Genomic DNA, 15,850 nt, shown 5'->3' with positions numbered 1-15,850 from the left:
CTGACATATGCAGTGATTATTTATCATATTGCTGTTATTGCTTCAACTGACAGGAGGGAACAAATAGACCCTCATCCCAATATCAAACAAAAAAGGTCCAGAGATATGTATTAGATGAATTTGAAGCTCCTGAAGCTCCTTTTTCTGAGCCAATAAAGAATTCAATACAAAAGTGAAATGCAGAGGAGTTTGTTAAAACATATTTATCATGAAACTGAGAGAACTACAGCAATACATGCAGAAAAATACTCTACCAAGAATGGTACATAAATATCACATTTCAAATGCAAATATTGATCATGAATCTGTCTTTAAGAATATAAGACTTGTTTTTTGTCAGTAATGGCCTTAAAATGTAAGGCTACATCAAAATTATTTGTATATAGGTAATAAATATTAGGTGGTGAACAACATTAGGTTCCAGTGCAGAAGTAAGGGATAGCTATTCTGTAGCCTGAAGAACCTCTCTGTGTAAAAACAAGCAGAATTTCCATGTTCTTCTTCAACAACATGTTCAATATGTATGCAAACTGAGCTTTAAAGAGTACTTATACTGATGTTTGTAGCTGTTTTTGCAGCTGGAGAATTTGCGCAGAAATAAAAAGTCCATTAACATCCGTAAATACAATTGCCCAAGAGAGAAAAAGGGCAGAGAAGATGATGCTATTCAAAATTATGACAATCACTGTAAAACTTCTTCTTTCTGCATATTCCATTACAACCATCAGCCCATATGAAAGTGAATCTGTTCTTTATTACAATTCTTTTTTCCAATTTGTGTCCAAGTTGGCTGACTGAGATAAACTGGTGGGTTCTGACATTCACATTTTCCCTTTGGAAACTAAAGAGAAAATAAAAAGAGATTAATTTAAAAAAAAAAAAAAAAAAGTAAAATTGTGTTAACATTACAGAGCAAAAATGAGAACAGAGGAAGCTACATTTCAGCCCTGCTAGTTTCAACAGTGTCTCCCTAATTTGAAATTGCAGTGGTTCTATGAACTTGAGTCACATTTGATTTTTTTGCTTGACCTTTTGTACAAAGAAGCAGGTGTGAGGGAATAGTCAGTTCCCCATGTGCATGTTGTACTAATGAACACAATCTTGAGAAGGGAAGGGTGGGGGTTTGGTACAAACACCACGAAATGATTTTCCATTCCTCTGCCTCCCATTCAGAGGGTGTTCAGGGCTTTTCAGAAAGTGTTTAGCTGATACAATCTATCCTATTGTGATTTTCAATTTACAGTGCAAGTGACTGACTGATGTTGCTTGTTAATGTTGTGAATATATTTCTGTATAGGTTTCTTCTGTGTGGTTTAAACTGTGTTGAAATCACATCAATTTGCAGTGTTAACTGCTATGCACCATAAATAGGGCCTGCATGGAAATTTGAATTGGGAACTAAATGAACAGATGCAGAGATAATTCCAGCTGTCACTATTAATATTTCCTTTTTTTTTTTTTTTTTTTTATGCACACTTCTCCAATTTTAATACTAGTTTAAATACTATCCATACTACATATGTATAAAACAGGAAACCAGGTACCACAGAGCTGAACAAACTGATGTACCCACAGAGCACAACCAATGGTGCTCACATTCTGACTTGCACAGCAGGCACTTGGTGTCTACCCTGCAAGAAACACCTGTCATTTGCCCAAAGAGTTGCATGCTACTGATACTACAGATAGAGACATTATCAATTTACAAACAGCTTCTCTTTCAGCACTTTGTGACTTTTCAGCTCATTGTTTAAGGGCCCTTAGTGCAACTTCCCTGTGGGGCCGTATTAGCTGAGAGGGCACAAAGCTGGGATGGAAATCTTTTGCCAGATGCCAACAAATAGCCAAGAGTTGGTAGAAGAATTATATGTGGGTTTAATATTATATTTTGTTTAAATAGGCAGAAAAGGAGTTTGGCATTAATGTCACCAAATATGTGCAGACGCATTTTCCTATAAACAGACCTGAATGCTCAGCTAAATATTCCTTTGTCCCTAGATGAGGTGAGGATATGGTGGCAAAGCAAGTGACTGGAACATGATGTTAGGCTGAAGGTCTGCAGGAAAGATCATTTCCTCTGTTCTTATCATCTCATTTATCTGTTATCATAGAGACAGGACAAAAAAATGTGTGTTTCACAGGCACCCCTAACCTCTCCAGCATAGCTGCGCTTGCTGCATGTTTTTCCTTAGCACACTGATTTTACGGATCCACATCCTAAAATATGTAGGGAATAGCTCCCTCCCCTGCAAAAGATAAGGTATTGCTGCAAGCCATAGAAGACCAATCCTGTTCTTTAAGTGTCAAAGGGGTAATCAGCCTGTTTAATTGGATTGCAGTGGTAAATTGCACCTGCTGATGCATTTATACAGTATTTACTATGTTTAGAGCATGTAATTTGTGAATTGTACTCAGACATCTAGGTTGTAAATTCATTTGCAAATATAATAAGACTCTTTAAGAAACACAATAGAAAAGCTCATTGAGGAAATTTTTCCCAAGAAATAAACAAACAAACTTCTTATACACTCCTCTGATTGGAGGTCCAATACAGTCTTTCAATAAAAAGAAGATAAAAGAAGCATCTGTTTCATAATCATCACTTAGACAGCATAATAGTGTCAGAATGCAAATGCTACAGGAATTGCAGATGCTGGGTCTGTTCTCAAAAAGTATTAGATATATCAGTGCTTTGAGAATAGTGTAAGATTAGCCTATATAGAGAGCAATCTTTTCATCAAGAAAAATACCCCAAAGCCCTCAAAACCCCACTTTCCTGCAGGATCAGGGCTTTAGGGTTCATTTCCATGAATTCTAATAGGTCACGTGTTTACAAGAAAATGTGTGAAGTAGTTTAACAGATTATGAATCCTCTGTGAGAGGTCTGTCCTAAGAAGTAAATTAGTGGGTTTACCAAGGTGAAAAGTGGTTTAGATAATATTTTCCGCTTGCATTTTCTTACCTGGTGTTTAGGAATATCCATACTAATTGTGACCCCTGGGTACAACAGCAATACAAATAATTAATAAATATAAAGTGAACATTGATCAAAGTTGCTCTCTTCCCCTAGTCCTAAGCTTAGAAGTATGAAATTACAAAAACATTAGAATGGATTTAAAAAATAGTATCTACAGTAATGAACTTCTATGCTGTTATCCAGTGAATTATAAAGGTATTTTAATACTCAGACAAAGATGCTGAGGCAGACTCAGACCAGTAGGTGAGGTATTTCCAGAGGTCTGCCAGTCAGAATATGGCATTCTAGTTCTATCTGTCCCTTAGACTACAATATATTTCCACATCTTTTTGGGGTCCATCTAATCTTGGACTGATGCTGATGTTAACAAACACAGCGTTAGGAGTCCATTTCTCCTCCTACATGCATTAATTACACTGCAAATAGCCCACAGCTAAACTGAAGTCCTCAGCAGGTGGTCTGTGGTGGCCAAGAAAGAAATTATAAGGTAATGGCCAACCGTTTACCTAAAACTATTCTAGTTCAGTTGTATTCTTGATCCAAGCTTAATCCCTCATATCAGAATCCTTCTCAGAATTACAAAAATAAATGAGAAGACTATAATCTTGAGCATACTCTATTAATATCTAGGGAAGTTTTGGCATTTTGTTATTAATGAGCAGGTCCAGCTGTATGGCATGAAAGCCTGCTCATCCCGGAATCAAAATGGTCCCCTTCTGGGGCAGAGGGAGCTGGAGTGAGGCACTTGGATTTCAAAACTCAACAAAGAAGTTTATATGTTGACCTTAGTTAGAAATTAATATATTACAAATATTGTCAGATCCTATGTATTTTGCAGGCCTAGAGTTGCAGAACAAGCTATTAACCTTGCTCTATGGCACCTACTGAACAGTCCTGTGTTTTTACTTCCACTAATGTGTTTCTTTTGGTTCTGAGAGTATGATTTTCTTCACCTTGAGAAATCCTCATTCTTTCAGCTGATAAAACATGCACATTTATGGAGAAGCTGTCAGAAGAAAATTGACTTTTGGAAAAACAATAAGTGATAAAATAACAGGCCCACTAAACCTCTCACTCCAGCCTTAGCAGGATGAGGAGGGAGAAAATAATATGGATAAAAACCTTGTGGGTTAAGATAAAGGCAATTTATTCAAAGGAAAAATTGAAAGATTTTATTCTCTACTTCCCATCAGGAGGCAATGTCCAGTCTCTTCCTGGGAAGCAAGATTTCAGCACCCATAGTGATTACTCTTGAAGGCTAACATTGAAATAACAAATATCCTTCCTTCCTCCTCCTTTCTCTCAGCTTTTGTATCTGAGCAGATGTCATGTGGTAAGAAATATCGCTTTGGTCAGTTTGGGTCAGCTGTTCTGATTATGTCCCCTCTCAAGATTTTGCCCACCTCCAGCCTACTGTTGGAGCAGTGGAGTGTTGGAGAGAGAGCATTGATGTTGTGCCAGCACTGCACAGCAGTAGCCAGAACACTGGGGTGTTATCAACACCTCCCAGTAAAAAGGACAGCACTTTGTGGGATGCTGGAGGGGAAATTATCTCTGTCTCAGCCAGAGCCAATACACAGCTTACATATGATTTCCATGAGAACTGACTACTAGGCAGGGTACAGGATACAAAACACTTAAGATCTCCACCTGCCACTACTGCCATCTAACATTCTCTTTTCTTGCTAAAGAAGCACAGTCATTACCAAATTATTCCTGGAATATGAATAGTAAACCTGGCAGAATGAGCAGCATGGGGTTCTCAATGTACTTTCTTTTGTATCCTTTTCCTTTTTTAAAATCTGCAATTACTTTTTGGTGGTGTTGACACTGTTTTGTTGGGTTGCACATCATACTCTGGAGTCTAATTTGTCAGCTGCAATAAGGGGCATAACCTAACTAAGATTGATAAGGCTGCCCTGGTTTCTTTCAAATGACACACTGGCCCACAGCTGAGGACAGTGTGCAAATATATAAATATACATATCGCTTGCAGTGCTGATCTTTCAAAGATATCCCTTTAGCAAAGACAAAATAGTTATTGATACAAGAAGCCAAACATGTTATAATACAAAATAAGGCTTTTAAAATGAGATTGAATAGATGGATGTCCATTTGGTTTATTAACTGTAGAATAAATACATTATAGTGCTGTTAAAAAAAAAAAAAAAAAAAAAGGCAGTAAAATCTCATTAATAATATTATCTTATTTTGCAGTATAAGACCCAATGGTAAACTATAATGAAATATGCTGACTTATGAGGAGCAGCTGAGGTCACTTTCTTCAGCTTGAAGGAGGCTGAGGGGTGTTGTCCTTGCAGTCTACAACTTCCTCAAGGGGGGCAGTGGAGAGGGACATGCTGATCTCATCTCTTTGGGAAACAGTGATAGGACGTGAGGAAATGGAATGAGGAAGTTTAGTCTGGACATTAGTCTGTCTCTAATCTGACAAAAGCTGAGGAAGAGTATAAGAAGCAGCACTGATGAACAATGTCCTTTGATGTGGCTTAGTGTTTTAGGCATATGTTGTGCCAGAGAGCTCATATTTCTAATTAGTCAGGAATAGCCTTGAAGTAGGAACTGCTAAGCAATTAACTGTAGGTGTAGATCCCATCAGGAATTAAGCACAAGAAAGCTTTTGGTGAAATCCCACTCACACACACCTATTGACTTCAGCAGCATCAGCAGCGTATTGACTGCATCATTTACCAGTTCACCAGCCCTTTTGTCCTTGATCTGTTTGTTTTTCTCATCCTTAATGGCATCCAATGTGACTATCACCCTTTCATGCGAGAAAGGGTGTGTGACCAGCAGCTTTTTCAATTCACAAGAGCAAAATATTGAGAGATTCAACTGATGGCCTAAAATCACGGCTAAATTGATTTTGTGTCTCCTGCAGAGGGGTGACATGGTTGCAGTGGGGCAACACCAACCTTGTCAGCAAGGAAATCTTCATTGCTTGTGACCTTTGTACCTGAAGAAAATTAAAACAAAAGCAATAGGATGAACTTAACAATGATGTCACCTCTCATGCATTGCCTAAGAAATAATTCCCTGTGACACTGCCTAGACTAAGGACCCAGTGCTGGGAGTAAAAGGACCGGTGGGTTTGTGTCGTGACTGCATTCAACTAAAAGTTGTTGTCTTCTAGTTGCTTTGTTGATGGCAGCATCCAGAAAATCCCTAAACGTTGAAAGGAAAAGTGAAATGTGTTATGGATTTTTCACAGTCTTTAAAATTGGAAGAGTTATGTGCAACATTAAGCTTAAATTGATTTTCAGTGTTTGAGCAGTGGCCTGGGCAGTGGATCTAATTAGTGTCTGTAGTTATTTAAATAGCAGAATTGAATGGCTGGGTTCCAATGTTTCCCATCTTGGTTTAGAATTATGCTTTGTTAAGGAAACTCTTCTTGTGTTTCTGAGACATGAACTTACTGGGGAAATTTAAAATAAAACAAAACTTGCTTTTGTTATTTAAGCTGGGATAGTTTTCCCCAAGCGCTCAACTTAGAGACAAGATATGAAAATAGAAGCTGAGCTACAGAAAAATCAGGCTGCTGTAAAGCACATCTCATGGGAACTATAAATCTATGGAGAGCTTACATTTGTCATGACCCTTTGTTAATACATTTGATCTTTTGAGGTCATTTCCACCAGCTTTGTACAAAGCAGGGAGAAAACTGGCCTGAGTAGTACCTGTGGATCATCAGAAAATGCAAATCCATTATAGTCTAAATCACAACTCCTTTTTCCATCCACTGAAAAGAAGGTATTGTGGGACAAAAAAAGTGCTACGATGGATCCTGGGAGGGCTGTGGGTCTCTACTTTTATGTTCGCCTAAGAAAACAGTCTCAAAGGAGCTAGCACATGTTAAATAGACCAGTTGAATCAGAGAAGAAAAACATCTGCCTCACCCTGTGTTGCAATCCCTAGCTACTAATTCATTAGAAAAAAAAATTGTGTGTGGTTATTTACATGCTCATTCCCTTTCAGAGTGAGAAAACAAGATAGACTTATAATTAAATATGTTTGACAGACTTATAACCTAATTTTTTTTAGCTTCTGAATACTCCCAGTTCCCATCGAGGTCATGTGAAGTACAGGAGTGACAGCACCTTGCAAATACATGTAGGAAAGACTATTCAGGGGTTGTAATTTCAACAGAAGCAGTGACAGAGCTTTGGCAAAGTGATAACACCAGGGATGTCGCACATTTTCCTTATCAAGTGGTTACATTCTGACTGAGTCATATTTAGGGTGTGGGGGTTTTTTCTCTCCACAAACCATTATGGAATTATAATAGTAGAAAAGTGTAATTTTAGCCCCTATGCTTTGAGTGATGTTCCTCTAATTTGCAATCTCTTAATTAAGGTCTGACATGGCTCAGCTATTCTTTACACTTATAGTGGTTGGCCATCTGGGCTTCACTAATAAATAAGCACTTTAATGGCTGAACTACTTAATAAACCTTCAGTGAGAGAAGAGGAAAATTAAGGGAATTCTTTCATTATGAAAATATGCTGTGCCATCTAATTGTTCAAAAGCAGATGTCACTCAAATTCAATTAAGCTGTTTAATGACCTGCATGCTTATTACTAACTTGATGGAAGGTTTGACACAGTTAAAGTAAATACAAATGGCTGGTAAGATTTTTTTTTCTCATGTTTCTGCTTTTTGCTACTTTCCCAAAATATCACTATCAATCTGTGCTTTTTCTTATTTTTTCACTGTCTGGCCTGAAATCAGAGTTTATAAAAATTGTTAACAAACATATTTTTCCTATTTTCACTTACAAATGTGTAGTTTTTGTCTCACAAAGAACGTGTCAAATTATTCAAATGTGAGGCAGTCATCAATGTTGTTGGTTAGATAGACAGCAAAGCTCCCCAGGCAAGATCTTTGTTAGTGACATATTGAGAGAGATATTAAGGCTGCTTTTTCTCTGTAAACAATGTTTTAGAATATGCCAAGTTTTACAGCATGTTAATGAAATCTATATATAAGTTCCTCCTGGTCTATTAAGAAAAAGATATGCAATATTCACTGATTATTAAAATGTTACTTAGCACTTCAGATTTTATAATGTGTTTCCCTCTTCCTTGTTTCCCTCCTCCTCATGACTTTTTTAATTAGCTAGTTATTGCTTAGTACTTATTGCTTACAAAATTAAGAACAGACTATCTTTGTTACAAACTTAAATCCATGTTGCAGACTTCTTGGCCACGCATGCATTATGAGCTGGCTCACACAGGCAAGTATTAGGAAGAATGTAGGTTTATTTCCCTATAGCAATATTATTCCCAATGGCAATACTGGAAAAAAGTTACCTGCACCATTTCTGTCACTTATTCTCATTCCTTCTTAGTTCTGATAACCCAGTTTGTTATGAGCTTTTTTTCTTTCCACTGCTGCATTTATGGAATAATGTAGACTTAGTGGTCGCTTTCTAATATTTCTTCTTAAGGAAATTTTGTTTTAGGCCAGGATATTTATCATTTGTTTGGGGAGCTGCTGTGCATCCAGAGATGATAAACTTTTGGAGAGGGGATGTAGGAGAACACAGCTGGGTACAAACGTAAATCTGGAAGCAGATTTGCTGCTAAGACAGTAGCAGCTTGTATGGAGAGAAAGCTGATTCCTTCTAACCAATAACTTACTATACTTTAAAAATTGAAAATTCTCAGTTAAGCTGTTTTTATCATGTTTGGATGGTGAAATTTTCAAAATTCGGAGAGGATTTGCAGAACAGGACAGTAAGGAACAGCTGCCAGGCTTCTAATGACTTCTGGAAGCAAAAAATAATCCAACAAGTTCTGTTGGTGAATATACTCAAGACTAGCTAAAGATGAAACCTCTTTCTCTACATGTTGTCAGTACAGCCCTGCGTAGGTAAGGAAAAAAAGAAAATCACATTTTCTATCAACAGTGAAGGAAAGTGCACAGATCTTTAAGTACTGTAGAGAAGATTCAGTATGAAGAAGCTAGAAGTCAGAGGATAAGGTCTAGGCTCAGTAAAGAACTGCAGCCCCTCAAGAGTAGCCCTGTATAAACACCTGCCTTCCCAGAATCTCATCTCAAGATGACTGATGGTGGGGTGCTGGAGCACTGGCAGACACCTGATGAGAACTAGGTTGTATGTGGCCTCCTGCTCTCCTACTGTAGGACCAAGAGGACCCTATACTCTGTTCTCTGGACTATTTCTGGGTTTTATGTAATAATTGTTCAATATAGATACATGCATTGTAGTAAACTCCTTATTGAACTCAGCTGTAAAATATTTGTATTCCTATCTGCAGGTCAACACCTGAATACAAATGTTTTCTCTGAAATTCAGTGTCAGGATGTTGAGAAAGTCTCTGTCACAGCTCTGCTTTTGACGTACAAGAGGGTCCCTTTTTCAGTTGACCAAATTTTCTCATTATATTGGTGGTGATTTTCAGAAGGTTGTTTGTGTAGTGTATGTGTCTTAAGACATTGTAGGAATTAATTCAACAATTTCAGTTCTGAATCTGTTATGGACATCTGTCATCTTCAGGAGAAACACCTTATCTGGTTATGATGTCATGAATGAGCAGCTGGAACATTATTAAAAAGTTTGCTGTAGGTAAAAACAGTCTTTGATTTTGCAAAGCAATTGTAAAACTGGAATCGTGAAGCTGTGAATCCACTGGAAGAGGACTTAAAGAGCACAGATAACTTTGCAGGTAGCTGCTCAAGCCACTATAGCACATGGAGTTACAGAGCAATAGCAAGGACAATCCAAGCAGACTATTTTCTTGCCTGTTATCCTCAAAAATTTACATTCTTCTGCCCTCCAACAAAATTAGACAGATGATGGTAGGTAGGTAGGTAGGTAGGTAGATAGATAGATAGATAGATAGAGAATAAAGATAAGAAAATATCTGAACTCTAGCTGGGAAAAATAAACAAGAATATAAAACAGCAGAGGAATTGCCCCTCACTCTGCAGAGAGACAACCTGAAATAACAGTCCTAAGCCTAACAGTCCTAACAGTCCTAAGACATGAGCTGCACATGCTCCTGTGACAAGTTAATGAGAGCAATTTATGGTCATCCTCTTAATGACTTTACTTTTGATCAAATCACATTAAAAGGAGGAATCATGTTGCAAAGATTTGTACGGTCCACTGTGCATGGCAAATCTTTCCAGCAGAAAAAGGAGGCAAAACTGAGGTTTTTCAAGCTCTGGAGAGCCAGCCATTAGCACTATTTCTCCTGTAATGGCCTCTGACTGGACACTGTTTTATAGGTGTTTTTGCTTAAGACCTAAGACAGTAATTCTACCAAAACAGATGGTTGCTCCCTGCATGTATGTAGATTGTTTCTACATATTTTCCCACCTCTTTCTCTGCAAAGATTAGTTTTGATCTACATCAGGGAGATGATGAGCCAGATCATGCAGTCCTTCAAGTGTGAAGGAGGGCTTGGGAACTAATGACCAGAGAAAAATGCAGGGCTCATCTTTTTGGTGGCATCATAGAGTTGCTGGGGCTTAGGTGACTGATGAATTTGCATCTTCAGTAAGATCTGTATCTATGCAAAGCCTGCTGATGCACAGGGCCTTCCGTGGAGTTATTAAGAGGGCAGCAGTTGTTGTCAGGGTCTGGTGATGATATTTCAGGATACCAGCAGTAGTGTCCAAGAGAAAAGCAGCAAGCTGGATGAAATTTGGAGGACCTACCCTCCAATGTTACTAATTAAGCACAGTCAGCGTGGAATCCTTGAACCCATGGTGTCCTTCCCAGACCAGGAAGTAATTCCTACACTTCCAAAAAAGGAGTTTTCAGAGTAGGGCAGAATTTGAGAATACAGTAGGTAAATGGGACACAGAGGCAGCTCCATAGAACTTGGTATCATGCCAGGTCTGTCAGTTCCTCTTGCATTTAGGTGCACCAATTCCATCCATGTTCTTCGTTACAGATAAAGTAATTACTCAAGGGATTAATAAGGTTCATTTAGCTTAAGAAAGTGACATATTTCCAAAGATTATACATTAAAGATAGTGATCACTCAACAGCATTCAAGGAAGGGCTATGTCAATCTCAGCTACAAGAGTGTTAGAATAAAAAGGTGTTTAACTTGTCTGAAGAGGAAAACCAGCACCGGATACCTTGGGCAAACTTCCAAAAAATGATTTCTGCCTCACTTGAATGTGAAAAAGAATGATTGTGAAGTTGTAAAGATCCAGTTCTTAGTTTATTTTTGTACCCACAGAACACTATGCACAATATCAAGTTTCTTGTGTATAACCTCAGAGGATGGGAGAGTTTTATATTTATTTTAGAAGTACTAAATGATAACCTTTAGTCAGTGTTTCCTGCTACAGTTTTAACGTAGAAGAAAGATCTATTTCATGCTTTGTGCATGATGCCTTGTTGCTTGGAATTAATTTCCTAAGTGAGAGGAATAATTCACCAGTTTCAGAGCTCTGAATGAAAGTCTCTAACAAAGTCCTAGAGCAACACCCTTGCTTCAAGGGCAACCTGAACAGCCCTCAGAAAACTTCTTTAGAAAGCCTAGTTACTTTCTCAATTGGTAGATGAGCAGTATTTGAAACCTTGACTTGTAGCAAAGTTAAGAAAGGAAACTTAATGTCTTATACTGGTGAACTGTGAACGGAATAACAGACCTTCTGGTAAAATGGGCTCAATAACCTGGCCTGTAGGTGCTGTGCAGATTTGTTAATTATATTTCATCCTGACATTTTTTCTTTCAAATGCCCCTCATTCATCTGTCTCATTTATGGGTTGCATCTTTTCATAAGCACACACAGTCTGCAGCAAAGACTGTGTATGACATATGTCTGTCTGTGAGGGACGTAGCACATGTGATTCCCAACTCTGGCTGTGGTTCCAGGCTTGACTGGCTCAAAAATGATGTGTATTAGTCAGACAGTTTCTGTCCATGGAGATCAAATAGCAAATATTTCAGATGCACATCTAATAAGAAAATATGATTGCTTAGTCTGAGGTCTTACTCTTTTAAGTAAATTACAATAAAATATTATTGCTATTGTGATTGTCCAAGTGCATTTTTTTCTGTCTAATCATACCCTTTCAGCTTGCTGTGTCAGAATTTATTTTTTCATTCCTGATCTGTGTTTGACTTTTACTTGATGGTCTCAGATAAGTTTGAAGTATGACCACAGTGAATTAAATTGTTCTATTGCCATGCTTATTTAAAAAAAAAAAAAAAAAAAAAAAAAAAAAAAAAAAAAAAAAAAAAAAAAAAAAAAAAAAAAAAAAAAAAAAAAAAAAAAAAAAAAAAAAAAAAAAAAAAAAAGGCAAGTTAAAATTTTGCTTCTCAAATAGAATTATATCTAGCACAGTTTTCGTTCAGGAATGTCCTTGTTTGTTTACTTCAGATATTAGCAATTACTTCAGATACTGCAGAACAGTTTAATCTGAATACTTGTTTTGTCCATCTGTCATGAATGAATATCTAAATTTAGTGGTACACCTTGAACCTTCTTTGGTTTCATAATGCTCTTTGTAACTCAAGTGGCTACAAAAGGTAATGGCTGAATAAATGGACTGACCTGTCCAGATGACAGCCACTGCCTCAAGAAATACTGCATAGGTTTGGACTTTGGATTTTGCCTAAGTGGACACATGGCTAGCCAAATGAATGAGCCTATGGCAAAACTTATACAAAAAATTAAATATCATCATTTTCTTGGACAGCACTGTAGGACTCACAAACGACTTATTGTGCTTCTATCTATGCTTATTTCTTCTCTTCTCTAGTGCTAATTTTCAGTCACCATTCTCAATTTGTGTATCTTTAAAGTGGGTTTCCCTTTAAAAGCATCTTGTTGCAGCCAGAACAATAAGGGTAAAAATGAAAAGCTTAAACATCCTCCAGATATATGCCAGAGATTCCCACTACAAACTAGAGGAAAAGACTCGTGCTAGAGGGCTTATCATGAAGACCTTATTTACAAGGAAAGCACTTCTTATACAATATCTGCAGATAATGAAAGATTTCAGATTAAGAGAAATCTGTGAAGATTTTCTCAATTCCTTCTTTTACACATTTATAAATAAAACAACATTTTCTTTCAGTAAGAACTTACACCTTTGGGGCTGCAGTACTTGCAGTACTATTAAAACAAGAGATGTGATACTCATTTGCTCAATTTTTTGAAGCCCTTTCCATGCACTTGCATGTCTCTTAGTACTAGATGAAATAAGGTATAATAGTGCCATTGCCTGAAGCACAGCTGGTAAAAGTGGCAACAGATTGTCTAATTTCTAAGGGGTTGATTTAACCTTAAAAATATGGCTGTGGTTCTGCACTGTACAAAACAGATGGGTTGTTTGTACAATTAGGCCTTAACTGTAAAGTTTTTCTCTTGATTAAAATGCCCAAACTCTCTATTGCCAAGTACCAGTTAAGTTGTGTGTGTCTCGTACAGGGAGGGGTGCACACATCAGTGTTAAATTATGTGTTTGTCAGACAGCTGGGGACAGAAGGGTAGAACACTGAATATTTCTGTCCCACATTATTCCTACTCTTAATTTGGGAAATTGAACCATTTATGGATCATAACCAAATTTATCTATGTTTACCAAAACCTCACATCTCATCAAGAGCCTGGCTCTGCTCCATCAGTAAACATGCTAGAATTTTTTGATTAACAACTTTCCAAGTTATTTATTATGCTGTCAGTTTTCATGCTGTTCTCTTTAACTAAAATCAGGACATATCTGTCACTAATGGTTGCGTCAGAAGCTGTACTGGGCACAGGTGTCCAGGCACTGGCCATGGGGACTTCAGGGCCACCTCTGTGAGGAGAGGTAAAGGCTGCCCCATGTTGGAATCAGCCAGTTCCAGCTGGCTCCAGCTGATCCATTGCAGGGCACATCTGAACCCATTGGCCAGACTAGTGGTGGTGCCTCTAGGAGAACATATTTAATAAAGGGTAAATGCTGCACAGCAGTGAGGGGTGAGGAAAAAAGTGTGAGACAGAACCCTGTGACACCAAGCTCAGTGAAGAAGGAGCAGGAGGAGGTACACCAGGCACCAGAGCAGAGATTCCCCTGTTGCCTGTGGAGGACGTCACAGTGGTGCAGTTCTTTACCCTAAAGCTCATGGTGGACCCATGTGGTGCAGGTGGATATTTCCTGAAGGAACTGCAGCCTGTGGAGAGCCCATAATGGTCCTGACAGGAAGAATCCACACTGATTAACTCAGTTGGTTAGAGCTTGGTGCTAATAATGCCAAGGTCGTGGGTTTACCCGTAAAAGCCTTCACCGAAGAGTTGATGATCCTTGTGGGTTCATTCCAACTCAGAACACTCTGTAACTGGAACATATTTATCCCAAAGGACTGCAGCCAAAGTGGACCATGGAGAAAGCATGAAGAGGAAGGGGTGCCAGGGAGGAGCTGTTCTGGACTGACTACAATTCCCATTCCCCATCCCTGGACCTTTGTACTGCTCAGGAGGTTGAGAAGCCAGGAAAGGAGGAGTGAAGTTGAAATGAAGCTGATGGGCAGAAGAGAATGTAAAGGTGTTTTATACTTTTATCTTTGTTTCCCACCATCCAGTTCAATTTTTATTGACAATAAATTGATTTTTTCAAAGTCAAGTCTGATTTGTCCATGACAATTAATCTCCCTGTCTTTATCTTGACACCTGAGCATTTCCATCTTTTTTATTACCCTATGTTGCTGAGGAGGGGCAGTGAAAGAGCAGCTGAGTGGGCCTTTCGCAGCCAGCCAAGGTCATCCCATCGCAGACAGGTGAGGAAATGGGCTCTCCCCTCCTGTTCCACTGTGACATCAGCACAGGTGAAGGCGGGGAAATTCATACAGTTTTGGGTAGTCTGTAAGCAAAGTGAATAAACCTCTTCCTAATTCAGTTAAAAGAAAAGCCTCATGTCACAGAATCACAGAATATGCTGAGTTGGAAGGGACCCACAAAGATCATTGAGTCCAACTCTTAGCCCTGCACAGGACCATCCCCAAGAGTCACACCATGTGCCTGAGGGCATCATTCAAACACTTCTTGAACTCTGTCAGGCTTGGTGATGTGATTAGTTCCCTGGGGAGCCTGTTCTGGTGTTCCAGCCACCTTCTGGATGAAGAACCTTTTCCTGATAACCAATCTAAACCTTCCCTGATACAACTTCAGGCCATTCCCTCAGGTCCTGTCATTGGTCACCATAGAGTTCAGTGTCTACCCCTTCTCTTCCCCTCATGAGGAAGTTGCAACTGCAATGAGGTCTCCCCTCAGTCTCCTCTTCTCCAGGCTGAACAGACCAAATGACCTCAGCCGCTCCTCATAGGGCTTCCTCTCAAGGCCCTTCACCATCTTCCTTGCCCTCCTTTGGACACTCTCCAACAGCTTAATGTCTCTCTTACACTGAGGTGCCCAAATCTGCGCACAATATTCAAGGTGAGGCTGCTTCAGTGTAGAGTAAAGTGGGACATGTCTTCCAGGTAGAGGAGACTAGGCTATCAGGAAATGTGCTCTGATAAAATCTGTCTAAATAAAAAAATTCTCTGTCATTTTCACACGTCTCCAGTCTCCACTGATCGATAGCACCAGGCAGACTGCTGTAGTGTTTTCATGTGCCTTTTGGAGGACTGTGCCTCTATGCCTTATGCACATCCACCACTCCAACTACTCTGATAGAAACGCTCCAACTTCAACTGTGGGTTTTTTGTTTGATTGGTTTTGTGTGGTGTTGTTTGTTTGTTTGTTTGTTTTTAATTTTAACAGCGTAGTGTGAGACAGGGGCACAGCACTTTTTCTTTCACGTGGGCATTACTGTGGGAGTCAGGAAGCACTGGCCCATTCCTGGCTTGAAATAAATTTAAGAATATACAACTAAGTCATAACACTGTT

General features: G+C 38.7%; 1 protein-coding gene across 1 annotated transcript in view; it reads right to left on the bottom strand.

Moving 5' to 3' along the window:
- Positions 1 to 554: 554 nt before the first annotated feature.
- POT1 (protection of telomeres 1) overlaps positions 555 to 15,850 on the bottom strand; it is an 83,381-nt gene continuing 68,085 nt past the window's right edge. The window contains exons 22-23 of the mRNA XM_027882701.1: positions 5,911 to 5,951; positions 555 to 841 (exon numbers count right to left, since the gene is read on the bottom strand). Of these exons, the coding sequence (XP_027738502.1) occupies positions 725 to 841; positions 5,911 to 5,951 (158 nt within the window). The 3' untranslated portion in view covers positions 555 to 724. The remainder of the gene's footprint in view (positions 842 to 5,910; positions 5,952 to 15,850) is intronic.

This window comes from Empidonax traillii, unplaced genomic scaffold (assembly GCF_003031625.1).
Source record: "Empidonax traillii isolate 1590-97213 ecotype Southwest subspecies unplaced genomic scaffold, ASM303162v1 scaffold110:size1153230, whole genome shotgun sequence".
Taxonomy (NCBI): domain Eukaryota; kingdom Metazoa; phylum Chordata; class Aves; order Passeriformes; family Tyrannidae; genus Empidonax; species Empidonax traillii.
This window is presented reverse-complemented; position numbering and strand designations above follow the sequence as displayed.